This window comes from Vulpes vulpes, chromosome 5 (genome assembly GCF_048418805.1).
Source record: "Vulpes vulpes isolate BD-2025 chromosome 5, VulVul3, whole genome shotgun sequence".
In the NCBI taxonomy this organism is placed as follows: domain Eukaryota; kingdom Metazoa; phylum Chordata; class Mammalia; order Carnivora; family Canidae; genus Vulpes; species Vulpes vulpes.
The window spans coordinates 8819595-8845253 of NC_132784.1; the positions used below are offsets into that span (position 1 = coordinate 8819595).

Genomic DNA, 25659 nt, shown 5'->3' on the forward strand with positions numbered 1-25659 from the left:
TGGCTAATCTTTTTCTTCAGCATGTCCTTGCTTATGCATGCCAAGCTTTGTTAAAACCTAATAAGAAGGAGCACCTAGATGGTTAAGTATCCTAACTGGATCTTGGCTCAAGTCTCAGTCTCAGGGATGTGAGTTTAAGCCCTGTGTTAGGCTCCATGCCCAGCATATTACTTTTTAATAAAAAAAGAAAAAGAAAAACAACTTGATAAGAAAAGCAAAACAAGTTTTAACAATGTATGTATATAATTCTAGCATAGTCCCTGCTGATGTTTCCACCTTTACTTCTCAAGCTTCTACAGTTAGTACCAAATCCGTGTCAACGACTGGATCCCTCCAGAGGTCTCGAAGTGATATTGATGTGAATGCAGCAGCCAGTGCCAAGTCCAAGGTGTCCTCAGCCTCGGGCACTACGCCTTTCAGCTCTGCAGCAGCCTTGCCTCCGGGGTCATATGCATCCTTAGGTAACCAGACTCCCTACCACCTTTCCCCCTAGTCCTGGTGTTCAAGATTATTCTTAGCCCTGCTCAGATTTATTTAGCAAATTCTAAGACACAATCATTGAGGAAATTCTCACTGTGTTACAGGGCTGATATTTATGTATAAATAGCTCAGTGCATTTACTGCTGATTACCAGCCACACACCCTTTGTTAAGTGTTCCCTTTCTCTGGAGCATCATCCTTTTTAGTGACAAGTAAGTACCTGGATGCTCACATGATGTGTCATATCCTTCTACTTCACTTCCCCCTTCATGGCAACCCAACCAGCACCTATGCTACCTCCCATATTGCCAAAGCTGGCTTTCCCCCCTTGTGACATCCGTAGGGGCAGGGTCAAAGGGTTTAGTGAGGGAATCACCAAAGAGTCATTGGTAGTTAGGTTTTCACAATTTGAAAATATTATTGGGGTGGCCAAGGTGTAGGATGGAGGGTCCCCAATAAGGGACATCTCGAGAAATGTGGCGGATCTACTGGCCAGCATAACCATATTCCACAGAATAGTGTTGGTCTTCCATGGGTATCATGGAAGGAGAGTGTACTTACATAGTAGCCCAAAGAATTTTTTTAAATTATTTTTAAAAGAAGTCCTATCTGCCAGAATGGTTGGTCAGTTTCTCAGTTTTTCAGCAGACAGCTGAACAACCTGTATGTAAGGCTTATCTTACTTATTTCATCTTATTTTTGTTAGAGCAAAGTCGTTCAAGCCAAAATCTGGGGACTTTGCTGGATTTGTTTTATTTTGGATTTTATGGAAATTGAATACATATAATTTAAACTTCATGGAACATTGAGACTGGATTGCTTATGTGGTTTACAAAGCAATTCCAAAGTCATTTCTGAAACTAATGTTCTGAGCATGGAAGCCCAATGAGAGATCACCAGGAGATTACTGGTCTGCCGTTGATTAGCTTGATGACCCTGACTGGGCCATGCAGTCCCTGAAGCTGTTTCTCTACCTAATTAGTTGTGATAAATGTCAGCCAGCTCAGACACATGCAGGGGATAAATGAAATGATATAAAAGTCTTTTGTAAACTCTTATCCTATAAGGTGAAAAAATGGATCGTGCCAGGAAAATTACAACATGAGAGGCATGTATTCTGGAATGTTTGTTAAGTCAGCCTTGTTTTCTCTAGGGAAATACCTCAAACACAGGTACCTTTTGATTGGAAAGAAACCCAATAAGTGTTCCCCCTTTCTTCCATTTTACTACTGTAACATCACACTGGAACGTTTATAACGTTAGGTTGGTATGTAGTCATCCAGTAAGGGGGAAGTCAGAATGACTCTGTCCCAGGGTAGAGTAGTAGCTCTGTTCATTTTAGGTCAGTTTTAAGTATGTACCCATATTTCAATACATTTGACCCACCTTAAGTGTTTGTGATCAGTATTTGTTTCATTGCTTGAAAGCTTGAGTAAAAACCATCTTTTAGAGGACTCAGTAGTAGTCTTTGTTTTTCTGTGCATTTTTGGGATATTTTAATATGGACCATGTAGATTTCCCTCAGTGCTAGGAAAAGCACTCAGGTCTTTTGGTCTGATGATACAGAATTGACCTCTTAAAACACTGAAGATAAGTTTCAGCCCGGCATTAGTTCTTGAGGTGACAGGAGCGGAATATTCCCATTCTCTCAGCATTTCCTGAGAGAGCATCTACCCCTACTTGCCTCATGTCCCAAACCACGAAACAACAAAAAACCCTGGAAATTTAACGTAATCCTACTGAGAGGTTGTTACAATTACTGCTTAGGTTGGGCACATTACATCTGTGCAGAAGTGTAGCATTAAAGCTGACGATCCTTTTCCGAACTTCTAGAATCCAGACACGTGAGGGAAGATACGGAGTCCGTAGGCCTTGACGCAGGTACCCCGCTGTACAGCTTCTGCTGCGCACCATGTAGTTGGGATAGGCGTCATTGCTAGAGCTAACTTCTCTTAGCTTCCTATTTGCCTCTGTTCTTTGGGTGATTCTTCAGTACTTTAGCTTCTGGTTTCTCCTCCTGTACGCTGCTGGTACTTGGTTCTAAGAAAACGAAACTCTGAAGAGGATGAGGGTTGGCTAAAACAAAAATCAACAGTGTACCAATGGAGGCCCTACCCTGGGTTGTCATGTTTCATTCTGTTTTCCAAAAGTGACATGACACTAGGCCAATTTTAATACAAGGCACACTTATTCGCTTCAGAATCTGCTTTGCTGTTGAACTTCTTTTTTAATTTTATTTTAAATTGTACTTTTGCTTTTTTAGTAGCTAATAACATTCTGCTTTTTAATTTTTTTACTGTTACTAACTGTTCCCTGTTATCCCTTCCCTTGTTTTTTAATTTGCTTAAAGATGGTACTTCCACTAAAGCAGAGGGTAAGCGGTTTGTTTCTGTGATTGAGGTGTGTCTCGCCTTCACTCGTCCTCTGTGCTCACTGAGTGTTGCCTGGCACCCAGTCGTCTCCACCAAGGTCCCTGCATGACACGTTGCATGTTCCCTCCACTCTTCTTCATTCTGTTTTCCCGGCTCTTTGGCTTCCCCTCTATCTGAGCTCCCCTCTCCTTCCTTGTTCTATTGTGGTTCTGGTGAATTTGTCACTCACGTTCACGTGTGCTATACGAGGTTTCCGGCGCCCAGTCTACCTGGGGAGGAGCATTGCCAAGACATTGTGTGCTACTGTCCCCTGAGCTGCTTGTCTCAGATTTTAGTACTCCTGCGGCACCCCCTCCGGAGTCCTCGTTCCCTTCTCTTTTTTTCTCTTTACTTTTTGTGCTTCTGTGGGCTTCTCAGGATTTGCCATGTCCTGTTTTGAAAAATCAATTCATTATTTAGATGAGAGGCTGGTAACGGTTTTCTACCAGGTAATTTATAGAAATGTTAAACGACACTTTTCTCTTTCCTGAAGATGCTGCTGAATCATGCAATGTCATTTCTGTTTGTATCACGGGCATATACCCCATTTATTCGTTGACCATTCTTGCACTCACCAGCCATGTATTAAATGCCTTCCATGTGCCTTGTTCTGCGCCACATGCAGGATCTAGCCTGGTGAAAGAAACCCATGCCTCCTGGTCCACTTTGGTTTCTTTTGATGCCATTCTCCAGTAGTTCTTCCTGATTTTGCATTATATTTTTGACATTTTGACCTAACCATTTCAGTCTGTACAGGTCTTTGATGAGCACATGCTAGATGAGACCAGCCCTTTGCACAGTCTATAGCTGTAAAGTAGGATAATGCCTCAAATAATTGAAACTTAGGGAACCTCATCTTCTTAAGATAGTGGCTTAGACTCACCAACCCTCAGCCTAATGATTAACAGTTAGGAGCTGCTAGTTTACTTTCATACGTTATTTGGCCATTCTAAAAGGCTATCCTGCAAAGTGGACTGGTTCTATCTATATGTGCAATTCACAGTACTTTTAATCAATATACCACTTCCTTGGGGACTCATAAAGGAAAAATTAGGAATAGGATTTTTTTTAGCAAAGAGCATAGTCCCAAGGTCAGTGTTCTTCAAAGTGAACCTCATCATAAGAATTACCTACAGCTTGCTAAAGGAGCAGAGCCCTGGGTTAGGATGGAGCAATAGAATCTGAATTTTCAACAAGCCCCACAGGTGGTTCTTCCGGTTGGACAAGTGTGAGACGTGAAAAGTTGCCCAAATGAAAAGTGGACAAGAAGCCTATGTCACGATGAGGACCTCCTTCATGAGAGCAGCAGACTCTTGGGGCTGGGTGTGATTTTTCCATTTGTAGCTGATAATAAGTAATTGTATGTTTCTCCTTCCCAAAGAAACCATCCTACATATTTGCTCAGCTTACATGGAAGAGTAGTAGAGAGCAGAATTCCAAAATGTAGATGGAATGGGAAATGAAGATGTTCCAAGGGACATTGTGTTATTTTTTCAGATGCTCTCGTGTCATGTATCTGTGTGACAGACTTGAAATCAGCCTGCTATTCTACCCAGCACTAGGAATTTTTCACTTTTTTTTTCCTTTTTATTAGTTTTCTTTTTACTGATGCAGAACAAGGTCAGAGAATTGCCTACTCAGTTATTGTGCCCAAGACCAAGAGGCGTCTCTTTCTGATTCTTCCAGTAGGGAAAGTGGGAGAATGAGATGGGGGTCCTTCGTTGTATAGGGTTCAGAATCCAATGGAAGCCAGCCTTAGTGAGGGAAGCCGGTGTGCCTTGTTCTCTGTGTCCCAGGGCTGTGCAGGCTCTTGAGGGCTGGACATCAGACTATCAGGCCTTGAGCGCCCACAAGAGGGAAAGGACATGGTCCTGGGGGACCATATACTCCTTTACATCTAGGAGACCCTGGCTGTGAAGCAGTGAAACCTAGCGGTGGTGCTCAGAAACTCTGCACACGGTTCTTAGGAAAAGGCAGAAAGTATCACAACCTGGAGTAAATGTTGGCCTTGTCCTGAGTTTCCAGTTTGAATTTTTGTAAACCTTTTGGGCCTTTTTAAAATTTGTTAATAAGCCTATGAAATTCTTTCCTGTCTAGCTCCTGAGACAAGAAGAGCCAGGTGCTTTCATCAGTAGGAGACAAAGATAAGACTTGGAATCAATAGTTGGATGCTCTAAAGTAAAAATTCAGACAATGCATTTGAATTCTGGCCTAGTGTAGGAATGGAGAAAATACATCTCCTTTGGGAGTTTCTTTATCATACCCATCAAGTAGCCTTTGTTACATTTACAACTAGTCAGAAAATATTTTTTTTGTGAAGAACCAACAGAAACTCATCCTTTGGAAACAAGTTTATTTCCAGGTTATCTTTGATTAATTTGGGGAGATTTTGAAGGAAGCATTTATATCATTGATTCTGCTGTTTGTGGGAAAGTCTATGATGAGATGCTGCACCTGTGACAAATGAATGCACTCTCATCTAATGGTTGGGTTTGGTGTGTGTGTGTGGGGGGGGGTTGTTTTGTTTTTTTGTGTTTTTGTTTTTTTGTGTGTGTGTTTTTAAGAGCTACTATGGTTTAGGAAATGCCTCATTCAGATTCTTTCTTGGAACACATAATTTTAAATGCAGGGTTCCTGGGCTTGAATGACCCGTGGGAGCTGACGACTTACTGATCATTTCAGAGAATAAATGATCATACGTTATTAAGTCAAAGGCTTAATGGACTTGGACTGAATGTAGGAAAAAAAACCCTGCCTTAACTTTTCATGGTTTTTAAGATTACAAATTAAAAACCATGTAGTCTTGTCTGCTCTTCAGGAAAAGGAACTTAGATTTTATTTTAGTTCAGTTTTATTGGGAAATAAAATATTTGGTATTATTGAATATTTATCCAAGAATAGTTCAGTTTTATTGGGAAATAAAATATTTGGTATTATTGAATATTTATCCAAGAACTCTGAATTTTAAGTGATTAGCTTTTTTACACAGTGAAAATATATGTGTCTGTATGTTGGAGTAAAAGTACTAAGGTTCTTTCAGTTTTGTCTTTAAAAAACACAAGAAAAGTTCCTTTGGGGGAATGGTACTTGCAGGTAACATAATTTACAAGTGGTCAACTTCCCAAATTTTGATTCTATCAAAAATGCTGCGTATGAGTAGAGTTTGCTTTAGTTGTGCCCCGAAGCCATGAGTTTATAAAGCAAATACATATGCCAAAAGGCCCAGTGTGATGAGTGGTGACTTATCTACAAGAACTTTTAATCTTTATAACCTCTAAATTAAGAATTGCCTGAAATTTTGAAACATAAGGGGGACAGAAACTCTAGTGATATGAGGCTGTCTGATAAGTGATTTCTTAAATTACCTTGGACCAAATGTAGGAAAACCATGGCTGCAAGTTAAACTGGCTGCACAGGTTTCATTTCCCATTTTGAGGGCTCTTCTGGAAGAATGGCATTGTGTTTGAAAGAAATTCTTCAGCAGCTCTTTTAAAAAGCTACTTAATATTGGTTGTTCTGCCTTTATTCTATGAAAGTCAAAGGCTGCTCTCTTCCAATTCTTTGTTTGCTTCTGGGTGTAGCCCCTTCTTTGGGTAGGTCCATTCTTGTCCATCTCCAGAATTATTTTTTTTCTGTTGGATAGTTCTCTGATACTGCTTATTTCTATTTCTCTTACTTATGCTTTTTTCTTTCATGTCTGCATTTCATCTTCTGTCATTACACAGTATGAATGTCAGTTAATAACAGGTCATATTGTAGAACTAAAAATATTTTTATTCTTTGTTCCATTTATTGAATATATTTTGTTTTTCTTAAAGACCGTGGAGTATTTTATATCATCTCTTTAGAACGTAAATAGGCACTCAGAGTAATATCACTAAATTAATAAACTGAAAACAACCAACCTTCTCCTTATATAAGAAATCTTTATCTGAGTACAACACAACAGAGGCCCATTTAACTCCCCAAAATTGATTTTAAGGGTGCCCTGAGGTCTTAGCGATTCATGGGGATCCCCGTGGCGACAAGAAACAAGCCCTTCTGCTCTTCCCAGGTGAGAGGTAAGGTTGACATTGAGCCAGCATTGTAAAGGGGACAAGGAACAAAACCTCTTTATCTTCAGGTTAATATGGTATCTCTTGACTTTGTCCTATCTAGAGGAAAAAACCAGTCTCCCCTTATTTGTAACTGAGTGCACTTCTGGCGTAAGTTATGGTTTCAGTTCTCATTGTCTGTAGTGTCTGGGAACTCCAGCCTGATGAATTTAAGTGGTATGTGTTTGTAGCCTCCAAGGGTGCTGGACAGGAGCAGTGAACTTCTGCAGAGGAGTACACCCAAATCGGGTCCAAGATTCCCAGAGATTAAAACATACCACATGTGAGCTCATAAGCCATAATTACCTCTATAATGAGGGAGAAGTGGCAGGCGAAAAGAATACAAACATTTTAATCCTTCAAGACTTAAGGATCTTTTATGTAACATGAAATATATAATTGCAGTTAAATGTCTAAGAGAAGTAAGAAACTTGCATTTTTAGCAACATGTAGAATTCAGCAGTCTGAATGATCCTCCTCATTGAGAAACATATCACTGATCTAGGATGAAAACAGTGAACCCACACATCTCCAGATCTAAGCAGAAACAAGAACCCTAGTAAGTGAGGGTTTAAAAGCTGGTTTAAGGTTTTGAGGTTTTTGGATGAATGTCAGAGATGTTGAGCATTCCCTATGACGGATATGTGGGACATGGAGGATGAGTAAAGTGGAGCCTACCCAGGACCTGATCATCACTGATAAAAAGGAAGTTAACTCCACTAAACTGAAGAGGATGAGAGGAAATTTTACCCATTTCTTAATCTTGATACTGGGTAAAGGGGGGTAAGGAATCTTCCCTGAGAATATGCAGTCATAAATTGCATCTTCATGCAGTTTTTGAATCAGAATTGACACTTTTCGTCTGAGAACCCAACAGATAAAACACCTGAATAGATAAATCATATTAAAGTGGCTTGTGGATCACTTGTGTCTGAGGACACTAGCAGAAACAAACATAAATCCTCATTGGAAGAATACCACTTCAATCTGCATCTTAAAGAATTCCTATAAAGTTCCAAGAAAAGGAATCCTTTCATTGTCTTAATATTTAAAGAAATAAATTTGCAAAGACAAGCAAAGGAGTAAGAGACTATAAAGAATGACCAAGTCGATTTTAAAGAACAAATGGATCTTTTAGAAATGAAAATATAATAGATGATTAAAATTAACAACTCACTGTGTAATTTAAGCAACAGAATTGTTGTAGCTAAAGAGAGAATTCATGAATTCAAGACAGGAAAGTACTGTCCAGAGTACAGCGTGTGTAGAAGAGTAGAGTTGTGAAAGACAAAGAAAGTTACATGGAAAATAGTGAAGACATTTAATGAAGAGAGAATGGGGGCATGGACAGTATTTGAAGAGGTGATGGCTGAAAAGTCTCCAGAATTGATGAAAGGTACTAGACCACAGACTCAAATAACCCAGCAAGTCCCAAGCAAGACAGAAGGACAAATGGTAAAATAGTAGAACACCACAGATTGAAAAAGAAGATATTAGAAGCAGCGAGAGGGGCAAAGAGACTACCCATGAAGGAAAGCCAGAGTTTACATCCAAATAAAATTGGGGAAATCTGGATAAGATGGATGGAGCCTATTAACATCCATGTCTTGCTTCTGATTTTGCACTGCAGGTTTAGAAGATGGGAGGGAATCTGGGTAAAGAGCACATGGACTCCATCTGTGTTCCATCTTACAGCTGCAGTGGAATCTACAATTATCTCAAAATTAAAAGTTTAACTTAAAAAGACAGTGATTTGGGGGTGCCTGGGTGGCTCAGTTGGTTAAGTGTCTGCCTTCGGCTCCGGTCATGATCCCAGGATCCTGGAATTGAGCCTCCACATCTGGCTCCCTGCTCAGCGGGGAACCTGCCTTTCCCTCTCTCACCCTCCCTCCCCCTGCTTGGGTTCTTTCTCTCTCTCTCTCTCTCTCTCTCTCTCTCTCTTTCTCTCTCTCTCTGTCAGATAAATAAATAAAATCTTTAATAAAAAAGATTTAAAAACTCCCATCTCCCCAAAAGTATGATCTAATTGAAGTTGTGTTTTTAATATGTTACTTTAATTAATGAGACCATTATCTTAAAACACTGTTAAGCATAGCCTTAAAAAATTAAGACATGGAAGCAACAGAGGCTAAAAGACAAATAAGTGTGATTAAGATGGTAAAAATAAGCTTATATGAACTACACTTTCCAGTTAAAATAGAAAGATTATTAGACTTGATTGTTTTTAAAGATCCAGCTATGTGATATTTAAAGGGACAAATCTAAAATAAAAGCCTGCAGATAGAGTAAAAGACAAAAGGATAAGAAATACATAGTAAAGGAAAGCTGTGGAAGATCTATTAATAACAGAAAAAAGTAAGGCAAAACCTTAGAGATAAAGAGAATTGCTATATAATAAAAATTAGTAGGGAAGTCGAGGTGACTCAGTGGTTGAGCATCTGCCTTCAGCTCAGGTTGGGATCCTCAGGTCCTGGAATCGAGTGCCACATTGGGCTCCTTGTGAAGAGCCTGCTTCTCTAAGTTTCTGCCTCTCTCTCTCTCCCTCCCTCTCTCTCTCTCTCTCTCTCTCTCTGTGTCTCATGAATAAATAAATAAAAATCTTAAAAAAATAAAAATATAAAGTAGCTCTTTTCCTTCAAACAATATAAAGTTGCTTGAAGCTCAGCCACTATCATGAATGACACAGTAAGTATCCAGATCGAGAAGTTCATGACCAGCTGACTATTTCAGCAGAAACAGAGGGTCATTGATATTCTTTATCTCAGAAAGGCAACAGTACCTAAGACAGAAATTTGGGGAAAACTAGACAAAATGTACAAGACCACACCAGATGTCATCTTTGTATTTGGATTTAGAACCCATTTTGGTGGTGGCATGACAGTGGGCTTTGGCAGTATTTATGATTCCTTGGATTATGCAAAAAAAAAAAAAAATGAACCCAAACATAGACTTGCAAGACATGGCCTATATGAGAAGAAAAAGGCATAAAGAAAATAGAAAAGGAACACAACAGAATGAAGAAAGTCAAGGACTGCAAAAACCAGTGTTGGTACTGGCAAAAAAGAAGTGAGCTGAAGATTGGGCAACACTAGTAGTAAGAATTCTGCAGGGATTTTATCTGTGGTGATTGTGCAGATTTTTCATGAGAAGATTAATAAACTTTTATGTGTTTGGATGTTTGAAAAAATATATATTATATATATAAATTTCTAAATAGGGAATACGTTCATGTAGTTCAAAACTCAGAAAATAGGAGGAGGTACACAATTAGTAGTTTCCCTCCCATCTTTTCATTTGCCTAGCTATCACTTCTTTCCCTTTGACTTCAGTCTTAAAATTTTAGTTTCATTTCTATCAAGAGTTTCTTGACATATAGGAGCAATTTAAAAGTGTTTTCTCCCCTTCTGAAAACATAAAAGATAGCATATTTATACACTACATCTTGATTATTTTCACTTCATGTATCATAAGATCCTTCCATATTAGCTTAGAGGATGTCCTTATTCTTGATTACCACTGTACTGCATTCCGCTATGTGGAAACTAACCAGCCAGTCCCATATTGATAGACCTTGGAATTATTTCCAGAGTTTTGCTATTATAAACATTGCTATCATGAATAATCTCTAATATATGTCACTTTGCATGGGTGCAAGTATATTAGTAGAATAAACTACCTAAAGTGGAATTGGTGGAATAAAAAGTGTGTGCATTTGTAATTGTGGTAGATCTTGCCAAACAGCTTTCTATAAGGGCTGTACTAATTTCCACTCTCAGCAGCAATGAATAAGAGTGCCTCCTCTTTCCCTACGTGTTAGAATGTTAGCACATTCTTAGCTTTTTTTCTTATTGACTGAGGCTGAATAATATTTCATACACTCAAGAACCATTTCTATTTTCTGTTAACTACCTTTTCCTAGCTCTTGTCCATTCTTTTTTTTTTTTTTTTTTTCTTATCCATTCTTTATTGCATTGTGATAGTGGTGTGCTGGGGCTGTCTTGAACTATTTCATGACAGCCAGTTGTTAGATTTTCAGACTTTATGTAATCTAGTTGATTTCATGTCAGTAGCCTGAAATTGGCCATGGTGAGAATATTTACACCAGGGAAATTAGAAAACACAGATCTGCAGGAACCCTTCCCCACTGCCCATTGTTAAACATTTACCAGCACAACTACTGTTTGGTGGACTTACTGATTCCTAGAAACCTTTTATATGTTGTGGAAATTAGCCCTTTGTGATATGAATTGCAAATAATTTTTCCCAATTTGTCATTTTCTTTAACTTGCTCATAGTTTTCTTCTTGTCATGCTGAGATTTTATTTAAAAAAATTAAGTAATCAGATTTATCAGTCTTCTAATGGCTTTTCATTTTAATCACAACCAGAATGGACTTTCCCACTACAAGTTACAAGGGATTTCTCCTGTGTTTTATTTTAAAACTTGTATGATTTCGTGTTTTACTTTTTAATCTTAGGTTCATTTGCTGTTTTTCTTGGTATAAAGTGTGAAGTACAGATCCAAATTATTTTCCCAAAGCAAAACATTAACAAGTAAGATCTAGTAGTGTATTTTTTTAAAGCAACACTTTATGTTGAGCTACATATCAATCCTTATGGAATGAAGCAAAAACAGTGCTTAGAGGAAAATTCATAGCCTTAAGTTCATATTAGAAGAGAAGCATTCAGGAGGTTGTTTCCAAAAGTTAGAGAAAGAACAGAATAAACCCAAAGGAGAGTTGGAAAGAAAGAATAGAGATAAGAGTACAAGTTAATGAAGTAGGCATTAAACATTAACAAGACAGGATTAAGAAATAGAAATTGTATGAGGCATTGGATAATCCCAGTCTTTCATAAACTCCAAGAAGGTGAGAATACTTCCCACATTAATGCAGCTGATGTAGCCTTAGCACTAAACGAGAAAAGGGTACAGTCAAGACATATTGTGTATGTGAGTATGTACATTGTGAGAGTTTATCTTGGGTCTAATAGCTTAGAAACTTCCTGGTGGATCAGCACATTTAAGAGAAGAATCCTCTTACCTAAGAAGATGTAGGGAAAGCATCAAAAAATTCAATTATTTTGGCAAATCCTTGGCAATTAGGAATACAAAGGGGTTTTCATAGCCTATTGAAATATCATACTTTGTGAAATTCCCTAATTAAAAAAAATATATGGCTCAAAGCAACAAAGCCTACCCATGTAAGTGTGGACTACATGTCTAAGACAGTGGGATAAAGACAAAGAAATGAAAGAGTAGAGTTTGAAGGGAAAAAACTGGTCTTGTTTGTAGATAGTATATTTAGGTGACTCCAGATAATCTACATACAAGTTAGTAAAATTAACAAAAGTTTAGCAAGATTCCCAGAATTAAGATCAAAATATAAAGATTACATTCACATTTGTCTAGAAATTAGAAAATGCAATTTAATGTATTTTGTGTCATAAAGAAAAGGCACCTTTGAATAAATCTGTAAAATTTAAGACTTTTTTTTAAGTAAGACTTTTAGACAAAATTATAAAGCTTTATTATAAGACATTGAAGAAAATGAAAAATCAAGATCATAAATCTGTCTTACCCACCCCCCCCCCGAAATTAACCCTGCATTCCACATAATGCAGTTAAGATTTCAGCAGGTTGTTTTAAAATCGTATCTTTGGATGCATATTGAAGAGAACAAAGGCCTCGGGGGAAAACCAGGTTGGTTTACTCTACCAATTGGCAAAAAAGTTTTTGTAAGCTATTCACAACATTGTGATGTTACACTGGTGTGGACATGTGGACCACTGAATGAGACAGACCAGACAGTTGAGAAACAAGCCCACACATGTATTTAAGTACTTGGTAAATGACAAAAGGTGGCTTTTAGATCAGTAAGGGGTTAAGAAAATGTACTTGGATGCTGATTAGTCATATGGAAAAAATAAAGTGGGTCTCTACCTCCTACAGAAAAATCAATTCCATAAGTGACCTCACAAATAAAATGTTGAGCAAAACAGTAAGTTTTGGAAAAATATATACCCTTTAATACAATTAAAAGCATTTAAAATATCTAAAACCATGCCATCTGTTTCTTGGTTATACACCTAGCTATATTAAAAGTTTCAAGAAATGCAAAAGGGGATGATGAATGCCGGGTTTAGGACCAGGTTACCAAATGTTGGGAGAAAGTAGGGGATACAGGGACATTTAAAGTTGTGTCCTACATACAGTGAATTTAAAATAGGAAGTGAGATTCAGTTGGTTTTTCATGTTCACTGACTCAGTGACTGCCTTGATTTAACTTCCTTAGGAAAGTAAAATGTCCTTATTCATATGTCAGCCAGCTAGCCAGACAAGCACAGGTAGCTAAACCAGTGGTGTGACCTTGGACAAATTAATTAATCCCCGTTTCCTTGTTTCCTCATCTGTAAAATGGAAATAAAATGTTCTTATGAGAATTACAAATTCACACGTGTTCAGCTCCTAGTATGATACCATATAGCTTTAGTACAGATTCTAGAATTTGTGGGTCTTTGCTTAAACTGCTACTAAAAGTCATTGATTCTAATTTTAATTTTTTTTCTTACTGCAGTGCTTTTATTGCTCCTTACCTCTTTTTCTTGAGCCTTTTTCAAGTCTTAGGATTTGTTTTTCTGTATTACTTTTCTGTAAGCTTTCTTAAATGATGAAGTAGAAGTGGTTTTGAGCAATGTAAGATGCCAATGCAAGTTCCATTGGTTTGTGTTTTCCCTATCAAGTTGCTGTTCTGATTGACTTATGACAGGAGAGGCATTTTGTGCCCCTACGGAAACCAAAGAAGTCTTGAATTTTAAAAAGTTTTAATCTCCAATCATCACTGATTTTGCATTTCTGAGTTCACTTTTGTTTTTAAGGTTTCATGATTTAGTAACGGGAGTTGAACAGGATTGCTTTACTTAGAATGGCAAATGGCAAATTCTTCTCATAAATGCTTTTTTTTTTTTTTTTTTTTTTTTGGTCGCTGCTTCTCTAGCTACTCTGTAATATAGATTCTGTCTTCATCTTTTGCAGTCTAGAAACTTGTCACACATGCTTTAAACTAGAAGTTTAGGGGTGCCTTGGTAGCTCAGTTGGTTAAGGTCGGCTTTCAGCTCAGGTCATGATCCCAGGGTCCTAGGATTGAGCCCTGCATCAGCCTGCCTCCACAGCAGAGTCCACTTCTTTCAGTCTCTCTGCCCCTCCCCCTTCTTGTGCACTCACTCTCTCTCTCTCAAATAAATAAATAATCTTAAAATGTTTTAAAATAGAGGTTTAATGCTATATATCAAAACATTCTCCAGGGTGCTATAGCTTTTGATTGCTGAGTTACGGTTTTTTGGTGGTTTTGTTTTGTTTTGTTTGCATTTACTCTTATTTCTGTAGTATTTTTCTTAAGATGACCGCTAATATTTTTCTGCTTTTGGAAATTTGACCGATTTGTAGGTAGTAAAAAAGAATTTAATGTGAACAACATTAAATTGTGGGAAAAAAATCTTCAAATGGATATCACCTCTTTATCTGCAAATGTGATATGCTATAATACTTGTAACAGAAGCACCTTCTAGGTTCATGACTCATTCTCAGGAGTTGCTACATATCTGTAGAACTTGTGTGTGCAGATACAAGGCGCATGTGTGTTGTACACAGGGAAATGGGTCAGGACCTCACGCGAGGAAGACCCATGCCCCTGCAGGTGGCCCAGTCAGTGCCACTTGGGCGTGATCTGGGTTGTTTTCTTGAGTAGGTGTCACTGACTGAAAACGTGATGGAAACACCATTTTTGCTGCATCTTCCAGGTCGGATCCGCACAAGACGTCAGAGCTCCGGGAGTGCCACCAACGTCGCTACCACCCCGGACAATCGAGGCCGCAGTCGCGCCAAAGTGGTTTCACAGTCTCAGCGTAAGAAGTATATTTTTTACCCTTTGTTATCCCAGTTTTGTTTAACAGCCCATTCTACAGTTGAAAAATTTATAGTTATTTTCATTACTTCAGGGGAAAACCACATTTGTGTGGCTCCAAGCTGCCGTGAGTAGTCTTGATGTTTGTTGGGTAAGCTTACAAAATGGATACTTTGGTCTCCCTTCTAGGTGATTTAAATTTTGTATTATTACACATTAAACATTAAGATGTGGTTTCTCTCCCTTTCCTCAAGCATCTCAAATTGAGATATACCTGGGCTGTGACCCATTTTACTGTTGATAAGGAGTCCCTCTGATGTAATTTAAGAGCAGTACCTGGGGATTATTTTAATGTGGAGTTCTCATTCAGTGGTAATGAGCAAAGCCATTAAAAGCTCTCCCCATTAACCCTGTGTTCTAACATCTGCAGCCTGCTCTTCTCCACCTGCCAGTGTGGGCTTCTGCTTTGCCCAGCTGCTCTCGCTTCCATTACTGCTTGTCTGTACATGTTGAGTCACTTGGCTTGTTTAGCATCAGCCATGAAAGCAGCCATAGATGGAAGGAATGTATTCAGATCACTCTTAGGAACCACCCCAGTGTCTCACTTCCCAGCCACACTTGACTTTGAGTCTCCTGCTCCTTCTGTATGCATATAGAGTGGAGCTGGGTGTCCCAGTTCTCCTGGGCAAGGTGAGCATGGGGGAGGAAGGCTCTCCTTCCCTGGGAGTTGCACTCGGTCCCAGCACAGCACTCCCCAGCCCATAGGTGTCTACCTCCTCTGTGGTTCCCAGGAGCTATCTGGCTTGTGTAGAGAGCACTCAGTCCGTGGCCAGACCTTAGGTTCTGGTTAGTATTTAGAATGCCTTTCTCAGCTCCTTGTGAATTCAGACACTCTCCTATGCCCCTCTGGTAACTCTAGGCCTCATGTTAAACAAATGTAATATCCTTTCTGAAAAGAAAGTATAACATCGGTCATACATTGCTAACAGGCTTGTCTGATGCAGAAGCACATGCTTCTGGTGTATCGCCCAGGTGTACACAACATAACATGTGTTGTGCACCTGTAGACCTTGAGAACAGTATCCTAGCTCTGGTTATTCTGTTGAACCCTAGTGATGCCTAGAGTCACAGATGGATAAAATACTCTGGTCATGATCTCATAAATATAAATCAGGTCTTCTCACAGAGAAATTTTTCTGGACAAATGCTGTTCAAGATTCAAAATATAGGTTTGTATGTTAAAATTGAGTTTAATAAAAAAAATGTCTAGTTCTTTAGCCATGCAGTGTTAGTTCCTTTCTTGGAGAGTAAGGGTTAAACAGTACTTTACATTACTTTATGTCTGTTTATTGGCATTGGCCTCTGCAGGGGTTCCTGCCTGTGGCCTGGCTCCTCTGCTTAGGAGGTAGTGAAGGCTACATTGCTTCTGTAGTGGGGGTGAAGGCAAGGATAGAGCTGTAATTCTTTAGTCTTGTAGAAATACTCTACCCTATCTTAGCGCTCCACTTTAAAAGTCTTCAGCTTTACCTTACTGACCAAATTCCACTCACAGGAAGGGACAACCCAGCAAATAATCAAGACTAGACCTCAAACTTATGCATATAAATTTAGTATTTAAAAAAATTCTTATAGGAGGTAAACATGAGCATCTTTATATGTTTTACAAATGTAGATACAGCAGCATTCAAAGTCCTGGTATAATAGTGAATAGATTTCATTAACATTAGATTTAGGGCCCTAAATCTATTGTTAGGCATATTTTGAAAATGCATATTTTAAATATTTGAGGATTTAAATATGTGAAGATTAGCATTTAAATATTTGAGGATTTGGCATAGGATATTCAGATGAAACTAGTTAGTAGCAGTTTCTTTGGATGCGTGATGTTTATTGAGCACTTCCTATATGTTAAGTACCAGTCACAGTGGTAGGAATCCGTAAATGAATAGGATCTAGTCACTTCTCTAAGCTTGCTCAGCACTGAAGAGTAGACGTGCTCCCGGAGGCCAACACACTGGTCTTCTCTGCATCTCCTCTGCCTGGCACTGTGCTGGCACATAGGTTTCTGAGTGTTCCATGAACAGACCTAAAATAAATGCTGATAGAGTATGATATGACTACAGTAAACATAGGTACAAAAGTAAACTAAGAGGAAAAAGACCCAGAAGAAAAAGCTATTTTGCTAATGTGTTTGTGAACAAAGACATTTGTGTTGTGTTGCATGCTGACCTTCTGTATTGTGCTATTGTCTTTTAATCCACTTTTTGCCTGTCCTTTGGTCTGCTCTCATAATCAAGGATCCAGATCTGCTAATCCTGCTGGTGGTAAGCCATTTCTTTTCTTGCCTTTTTTTTTTTTTTTTTTTTTTTTGCGTTCTCCTTCACTCCCTGTCCCATGTTCCTTGCACAATATTAATTTCTATGTTTATTATAAGCTTAGTTAATCTTTCTGCATTTTTTCTGCATTTTCAAATTCTAGAGTTTAGAATGAATTTCTTTTCTCCTTTTACATAGCTGAATAGTCCATTTTGGGTGCTCAAAGTTAATGGGCAAGATTAATAAATCCTAAGACAGGTTCTTCATGGTGATGTGTACCAGTGATTTTGATAATGAATTTCACTTTAAATTGTAGCTGTCATTATCAAGTTCTAATTTTTGTGAGTAGTTACCTTAGTGATTCATTTGAATGATGGAGGGGTGTGTGGGGGTGTGTGTTTCAAGGTTACATGTTATTTAAAAGGCTTTTTATCTCTGGGTCATGCTATTCTGGTACACAATAACATGCATTTTATATTTGAGAATTTTATTGCCTTCTCTACTGAAGGGGAGTGTACTAAGTAAATGACTGCCATTTTAGTGTGTTGATGCAATCTTTAAAATTTTGCTGTTTTAAGAAAGAATGCTGTCTCATGAGAAATGGTTATATAACTATCCAACCACTTACTCATTTATAAAAATCACTAACTCTGTTATTTATTTTAAATTTCTGATTCTCTTGTGTACATCTCAGGGCATGTGGTCTTACGTAATTTCTACTTTTGTAGGTTTCTGAGATTTCCTTTGAAACTTAGTACACAGTTTTTGTAGTATGTGTAGAAAGGTGAAAAGAATATCTTCTGTTTGTTGTACGTGTGTGTGTATGTGGGACGTGTGTTTATACATATCTGTATAATTTTGACCACTCTGTCCATTTCAGAGAGGTGTATTAGTTATTAGTTTCATTAGTTGTTATTTTCCTTAGAGATACACTAATAATTATGGCCTTCTCAGTTTATCCCTGTATCTTTATCAATTTTATGTTTTATATTTCAAAGCTGTGTTACTTGGAGCATAAAGGTTCATGATTATTATGCCTTAATAGACAGTTATTTTTTTATCAATATGAAATATCCCTTGTCCTTTTTTAACATTTTGTTCTGTTTTGTTGTTTTGTGTTAGGTGTGTTGTTTGTTTCTTAATGAACAACAGCAGTTAAATATCATTTTCTATTTTTAAATCAATCCAAGAATTTCTCTCTTTTAATAGATTAATCTGGCCACACTTAGTACGAATAGTGATATGTTTGAGTTTATTTCTACCATTTTTTGTGTGTGATTTTTTTTGTTTACCATGTTTCTAGTTATCTTCTTGCCTCCTTTTCTTCCATTTGTGTTATTGGATCTATTTTCTTCCACTCTTGTCTAAGAAACTTCTGTTATAATTCTTTCCTTCCAATAGTTATACTTAAAATTTTTCACATATCAACTCTTATAGAACAAACAAATAAAACAGTAAACAAGCACCTTTGTGATTATTTGTAGAAATTTGCTGCGGAATAGGGAGCTGTTTATACTCAGCTCACTCTTTTGAATCAGAAATTTTACTCTTAGTTTTGTAGAACTCCGCCTGTGATTCTTCTTTGTATAAACATTCTTTTATGATACTTGATGTTCCTTTATGCTCCATTAAAAAAAAAATTAGTACTACCACCACCAAAAAGCCATTTTTATATAAAATTCTTAGTGTTTGATCCAAATTAATGTACTTACTGACTTCTGAAATTATTATAGTTTCTTCCCTGATTTATAGCTATTCTTCAGTTTTGTTTCATTTCATTTTTAGCTGGCAGCCGGTCAAGTTCCCCAGGGAAACTGTTGGGAAGTGGTTATGGAGGCCTTGCTGGGGGTTCGTCAAGAGGCCCACCTGTGACCCCCTCTTCAGAAAAACGAAGCAAGATTCCCAGGAGTCAGGGATGTAGCCGAGAAACAAGTCCAAACCGAATAGGATTAGGTAAGGATTCTCAAAGACCTCAAAACATCATTCCTAACTTGGTCATAATTTTTATTATAATGTAATGATTTTATCTAATATTGGAAATAGAGATCTGTTTTTGAACTGAGGATGTCACTTTGTGTTAAAAAAAAAACATTCTGATTTGTGCTTTTTACAGACTATGGCATGTTCAGGTTTGAATTACAACTGAAAACTATATGGGCCTCACCATTCAGATTGTCAGGAAGGAATTACATCACTGGGGGCTTTTGTGTTTTAGAGCCATTTCACAAAATGTTAGAATTGAGGAAGTGGGCAGGATTGTTTTCTTCATAATTAGGAGCAGTGTTGCTTTTCATCTTTCTTTCATGGATTAGCACTAAGTAGCCATTAATCTACATATGTTTTCAAAAGCAATTTGTAGAGTCCCAAGTTTATTTTGATTTTGATCTTCTCTAACCTAATTGGTGGAACTTAAGGTTAAATAACATGTATAGTTACTTTTGACATAGTGTTGCTCAAATGTGAAAACTTAGGAACAAATTAAAACCAAATATATAATATTTTTGTATTGTAATATTTAGTTTCTTTGTGACAGTCTGTAGAATTATATAAATTAATCTCAGCATCTTATCCTATTCATATCTATAATCTGTTTAACATAAAAGATGTCTTTTGTAATATATTATGAGAAATCTCTTAAATTTTTATTGTTTTCCGAGGGTATAAATCTATTAACTTGACATTAGAGTACTACTATATTCTTAAGTCCTGTTGGCTTATATTTCTCTTTTATTTATCTCATCAGCAACTTCCACTTGACTATTTCCATTTTGTTAAACCATAGAACCAGAAGATAAAACAGATGTAGCTTCTGATTTTCAAAGAGTTTGTGGTCTTAGGGGTAGAAATTAAGACAGGATGACAGATACTGTGACATGCTGCTCTGGGACCATAGAAAAGGAGTGTCTTAGGGCCGTCGTGTGCCCCAGTCCTCCCGGATTTCCTGCTAGGACAGCCTTCCCAGAATAGGTCCATTTTTGATGATGTGTAAGTAGGGTTAGGCAGGGTAAGGAGAAGAGGAGAAAGGTATTCCAGGGCAGAGAGGAACATGTGCAGAAGCAGTCAGATGGGAGGGAACATAATGCGCTATGGGACCCACAGGTAATTTATTTGTTTGCAGCAAAGGAAGTTTGTCAGGGTGAGGTGGGAGAAGGACAGAGGGACTGGGAGTGTACTTCTGGCCACCTGAGCTACGAGAAGGCAGGGGCACATAGTTAAGAAGTGGATTGGTTAATAGTTGGTTTAACTAACATTTCGAAAGCAAGTGAGAAATGTAATCAAGCAGTGGTTTTGTTAATTCTACATGATCCCAAACTTCTGTTGGTATTACATAGTGTGGTCCCTGAGCTGACAAGTTACTTGGATCTAGTAATTACAAATCCTGTGGATACACGCGGGAAGGTATCATGACTAGAATGTCTAAATTTTATATTTGAGGCTGTAACAGATGTATGTTTGGATCTAGTTTTATTTGGAAAATGAGTTTGATTTCATCGTAAGGTTTGGGCTGCCCTTTTTGGTAGTCAATTAAATGTATAGGATGTCTCTTGGCAACCCAGATTAGTTTCATACTTTTAAAAATTCTTTCTTTTTGGGGGATTTAACATATTATATTATTAAAAATGCTATTTTTACCTTTTGTTGGTATTAGAAAAGAGACCATCCCAGGTTGCCACACATAACTCTAGGACCTGGTATTCCATGGTTTTAACTAGGAAGTTTGTGTTGTGGATAGTTGAAAAGACAGCATCTAATAAGCCTTTAAAAGGTACTATGAAACATTATCCATCAGTAAGAACGAAATAGGAACCTATTCTCTTTCAAAGTTCTTATTTGAAAAATATTTTGGAAAAAGTTATTTCCTTGATGCGCATTAAGGGGATTAGTTATGTGTAAAGCTTTGAGGTCATTCATACGAATCTGATTAAAGAAGGTGCTTTGTTTAAATTTCTGCCCATGGTGAAAATACACACAGTATGAAGATAGATAAATGAATCAAGTACATCTTTCTACTTTTTCCTGTAGTACTGCTGAAAGATTCCATTTTATAGGGTGTCAGGTATATAGCATCTTTAGCAGTAGATCGTCCGTGGTTGTGATCATTTAGTTGATACTGGCTTGTATACCTGTATGTCTATAAGCATTTGGTTCATTGTATAGCAACTTTAAATATAAATATTCAAAAATATTAAGCATCTTCTAAGAATATTTTGTTTTATCCCAAACCAATTAATAGTTTTAATCATCGCTAAACTAGGCTTGGAATTTGCACTAAGAATTAATTCTACAGATGACCTACAAATTATGTTTGGTTCAGCTATGCCTCATCTGTGATAAAAATGACACCAAAGGTCTTATTTAGCATTTATGTTTTCTTAAGCAAAACAGGATATAATTCCTATTGTATAACCAAGAGACAAACATCCTACTACTATTTTTTTTCTTGGCAGAATATTCCTTCATAAACTGTTGAACCAAACAGAATAGATCGTAAATTATTGCATCTTGGGGTTTAATTCTGTTATTGATGAATAATAAAGTCCTAGAAGTAGCTAATATCTGTAGCAATTATATTTCAGAAGTTTGCCTTTAGTTTCCTTCTTCCACTCATCTCTTGAAAAGGCTATAAAAGTTTTTGGCAGCTTATATTCTGTGGATGTGCATTTAAAATGTTTTCAGATTTTCTGATGAAAAATATTTTGAAGGAAGCAAAACTTAATAGTAATCAGTGTCATCTGTTAAATTAGACTATTGCGTACAAGACCACAACATGAAAATCCCCAGACGGAGGGACATTTCATGTTAGTGCTCCTTATTTCTCTTGTATTTCTGCTTTCACTGTGAGTTCTGGTAGGACCCATCCCTTCCTTACAGGGCAAAAGTCAAGATTAGCCCCCAGAACACTCTAAAAGTAGAGTGTACTTTTGAAAGCCGGTCAGATGGATTTTTCAAGGCTCCTCAGCCTTTCCTATAAGCACAGGACCTCAGAACCACCGAAGAATACTGCTTTCATAAAGTTCAAGCAGCAAGCAAGCCTTCATGCCTCTTCCTCTTCTGTTATGCCTTCACTTTACATACTCTCATAGAGAACAGTTGGTTTTGGCACTCCACAAAGAGGTTTATTTGATATTGTTTTTCAGGTTTGACCATCTAATTAATTAGTCTTTATAAAAATCATTTATTGATATACATATTTAAAATCCTCTTTGTAGAGTGGTCTTTGGAAGTGATATTAGAAGTAGGCATTCCTCCTCTCGTTTTTTAAATTATCCAGCATTTGACCTTCTGCTGTGACCCCTCGATGTCCTTTGATGTGGTGTGGGACAGCTGTGGGCAAATTACAAACTCGTAACTAGAATTCTTTCTGTATATGTTGCTAGCCTGTGTTAAGGAAGCCAGTCGGCACAAACGGGGTAAATAAACTTTCTCTGGCTGAAATACTAAGGAAGGGAAACCTTCTTAAGAATTACACATACTGTTCAGACCATGTCTGCTTATCCCTTTTCATGCTCTTGTCTTCACAAAGCAGGCTCAGCGAGAGAGAGCAGAGATTTCCCATTGTTGTAGCATGTGTATTATTAAAGCAAGGGAGTGGAAGCAGGGTAACAGAAGTGATTAGGCAAGAACTATAAGAAAATGCCTAACTTAAGCATGTGCATGTGTGAAACACTTATCTGGCTGTCTTTGTTTCCGATGGTTCGGAGTAGGTGGTGGAATAAGATTTTCATGTACACCTTTCAGCCAGGAACTCAGAGGTACTCATGTGTGTACCTTATCTCACAGTACCTTTCTCATTTAAATGATGGGACTCTTGCTTCTAGACTTCCTAAGGGGAGCCTGAGGTAAGGAGAGGCACAGTGGCTGGCACCAGTGAGTTAGCACAGAACCAGAGAAGTCCTTTCACGAATTTGATGTGGTATTGATCCTCTAGGGACGAGCCTATTGCTTCATAGATTCTAGACAGCTTCTCATATATTGGTGTCAGTGGATGCTCTCTAGTTTTTTTGTTTTAAAGGTTTTTAAATTTAGCTCCTGTGCTTTTGCCCTCCTCATAGGAGCCATTTAGTATTATTATCAAAAATTATGGATTAAATAGTCCTTGCTACTTCAAAGGAAAACCCAATGCCTCCTTGTCCCTTGGCAAAATGAAGGCAAATTTAGGAATTACAACACAAGCCCTATTTTGACAGATTTGCTCAGATTGCATTCCTGTGCTTGGTTTTTTTCTTGCTTGCCACCGCAGACCTAAGCATTTGGACATCTCTTACATAGCCGTGGGGTCTGATGCAACACCAGCACTGAACAGAGACTACAGGAGGAAGAAGTTGGTTTGGTTTCTCACTTCCAGGAAATTTCATGATTCTAGTTTGTAAGGCATTCCTGTTACAGTTTGGTCATGCTGTAAATCCACCTTGGCTCTAAAATAATAGGCTCTGCTCATTGCAATATAGCAAACATGGCTGGTTTTACATCAGTGAATCATTTTTATTTTTCCCCAAATGTGCAAGAAAGACATTTCTTTCCAGTCCAGAATTAGTAGATCCACTCAAGATGGATGTATTTATTGTCTCACTAGCTATTATGGAGATGGCTACACACATTCAGTCTGCAGAGTCATTTCTGAGTATTTTGCCAGTAGTGTGTCTTTGTTTCTCCAAACTAAGTTAAAAAAACAAAAGCATCAAGGTCTTTTCTGAGCTTTATGGCCAAGTTATGTTAGTCCTTAAGCTATTCATGTGACTCTGTCTTCTCAGTGTTTTGTAATGTGAATGTAATTAAAATTACCCATGGATAATCATAGGCAATCGGCTGTTCTCAGGTCAGCGGAGGATCTTTTTAACATGAATACTGGGATTGTCAGTCCACATACCATAGACCCATGTGTAAGGCTGTATAAGTAAACATACTCGAGTAGGGACCACGGGCAGATCTGTTTGGATTCCCACAGAAAAAGCAGGAATGAAATGTTGGGACTAGTAAATCAAGGGATAGCAATCCCAACTCTCTATGTTGGTTTAGATAATTAAGATATGTTTGAAGCATCTAGATACTTACTTGAAGTGGGCAGGTTCTACAGCTGTCAGTCCTTAGGACTTCTCTTGGTAAAGAAGCCCAGGCTGAGAGAAGTGAACCCTCTTCCTTTTAATTAGGTAAGTTCATGGATTTCAGTGACTAGAGCCTTTATTCTGTTTTTTTTTTTTAATCCAAAATAAATTATCTTTTTAATAATGCAGGGTATGTGAAAATGGCTTTAGTCTTTTATCATCTTGTTGAAGTTTGCTAAAGCCATAAAAACCTGATCATTTTCTAATAGGCTTTTTGATCTTGGATTTCCTGATGCTAGTTTGCTCTTTGGAAAGCTTTCTTTGCATTTCTTACATTTAGGTGTTATTTCACCTCCATACAAAAACCCACAGCTTTCCGAAACCTTGAGCATAATCGAGTTTTTATGCAGACCCTCTCCTGTTGTCAGCACGCCAGTCAGTGAGGCCTCAGCAGGGACTCAGCCATCGTGATGAACCCCCAGCGCGGACAATGTCATGATTACGTTAACGGAATGTGACTGACGTTTTGTGAGTTTTTCTGTCTTCATTAAACTTCTTCACCTTCTCTGAAACCCCTCATGCTGCACACTAGCACGGAGCAGCCGTATCCCTCGACCCAGCATGAGTCAGGGATGCAGCCGTAATACCAGCTGTGAGAGCAGCCGCGATACGAGCCCCGCTCGGGGCTTTCCTCCACTCGGTGAGTACACGTAGGCGCTGGCTCTCGGAGCAGAGTTCCTTGCCCTGCTCCACATGCTTGGCCCACACACTGCCAGGTGGAATGGACCTGCTCTCCCTCCTCTACTGTCCTCGTGATCCTCTCTTCTTTCTTTTCCTCTTCCCTAGTTACCCTCTGTTGTCCCCCCTCTGCATGCTTAAAGTTTGGCCATTTCCAATTTTTTATATATAGGAGGAAAAAAACACCACTTCACTCTGTACCGTTGCCATTTGTGACCACTTGCCAGCAGGCAGGCCCATCTGCGTGGTCACTTCAAACATATGGGGTCGCTCAGCCAAAGTGCACTGCTTCCTAAAAAGTAGAGCGAATCCAAAGTTTATCTTTTGTCATTAAATTTTGACAATTTGTTTTTAACTGTACCCAAGGTCAGGCCCTATGTGATTTAGTTCAAAGATGGAAAATAAAATCATGATAACATCTATGAAATGAAATGTGCTCAGTTGAGGGGTGATAACATTAAAACGCTGCATGGACAAAGGTATTTAGCCATGCTTTTGTTAAGTGAGTCATTTCAACACTTTCTCTTAAACCCAGAGTACTTTTTTGATAGACTGCTTAGGTGTACAGCACAACGCACAATTTTACAATGTATATTTTTAATTGATCAGGTATTTTCATTCTTCCTGGGTTCAATAGGCTATTCAAAGGCTGTGACCTGATGCCCTCCAGGGCAGAAA

The 25659-nt window shown here is 38.1% G+C and overlaps 1 protein-coding gene across 8 annotated transcripts in view; it reads left to right on the forward strand.

The window, feature by feature from the left end:
- Window positions 1–25659, forward strand: part of CLASP1 (cytoplasmic linker associated protein 1) — a 263096-nt gene that overhangs the window by 164019 nt on the left and 73418 nt on the right. For 3 of the 8 annotated variants that reach the window (XM_072757530.1, XM_072757533.1, XM_072757531.1), the window contains exons 19-23: window positions 291–461; window positions 2314–2361; window positions 2831–2854; window positions 14782–14886; window positions 18986–19153. In XM_072757530.1, the coding sequence (XP_072613631.1) occupies window positions 291–461; window positions 2314–2361; window positions 2831–2854; window positions 14782–14886; window positions 18986–19153 (516 nt within the window). Of the gene's footprint in view, window positions 1–290; window positions 462–2313; window positions 2362–2830; window positions 2855–14781; window positions 14887–17182; window positions 17210–18985; window positions 19154–24835; window positions 24944–25659 lie in introns of all 8 variants that reach the window. The other 5 variants (XM_072757532.1, XM_072757534.1, XM_072757535.1 and 2 more) reach the window with 3 other exon arrangements.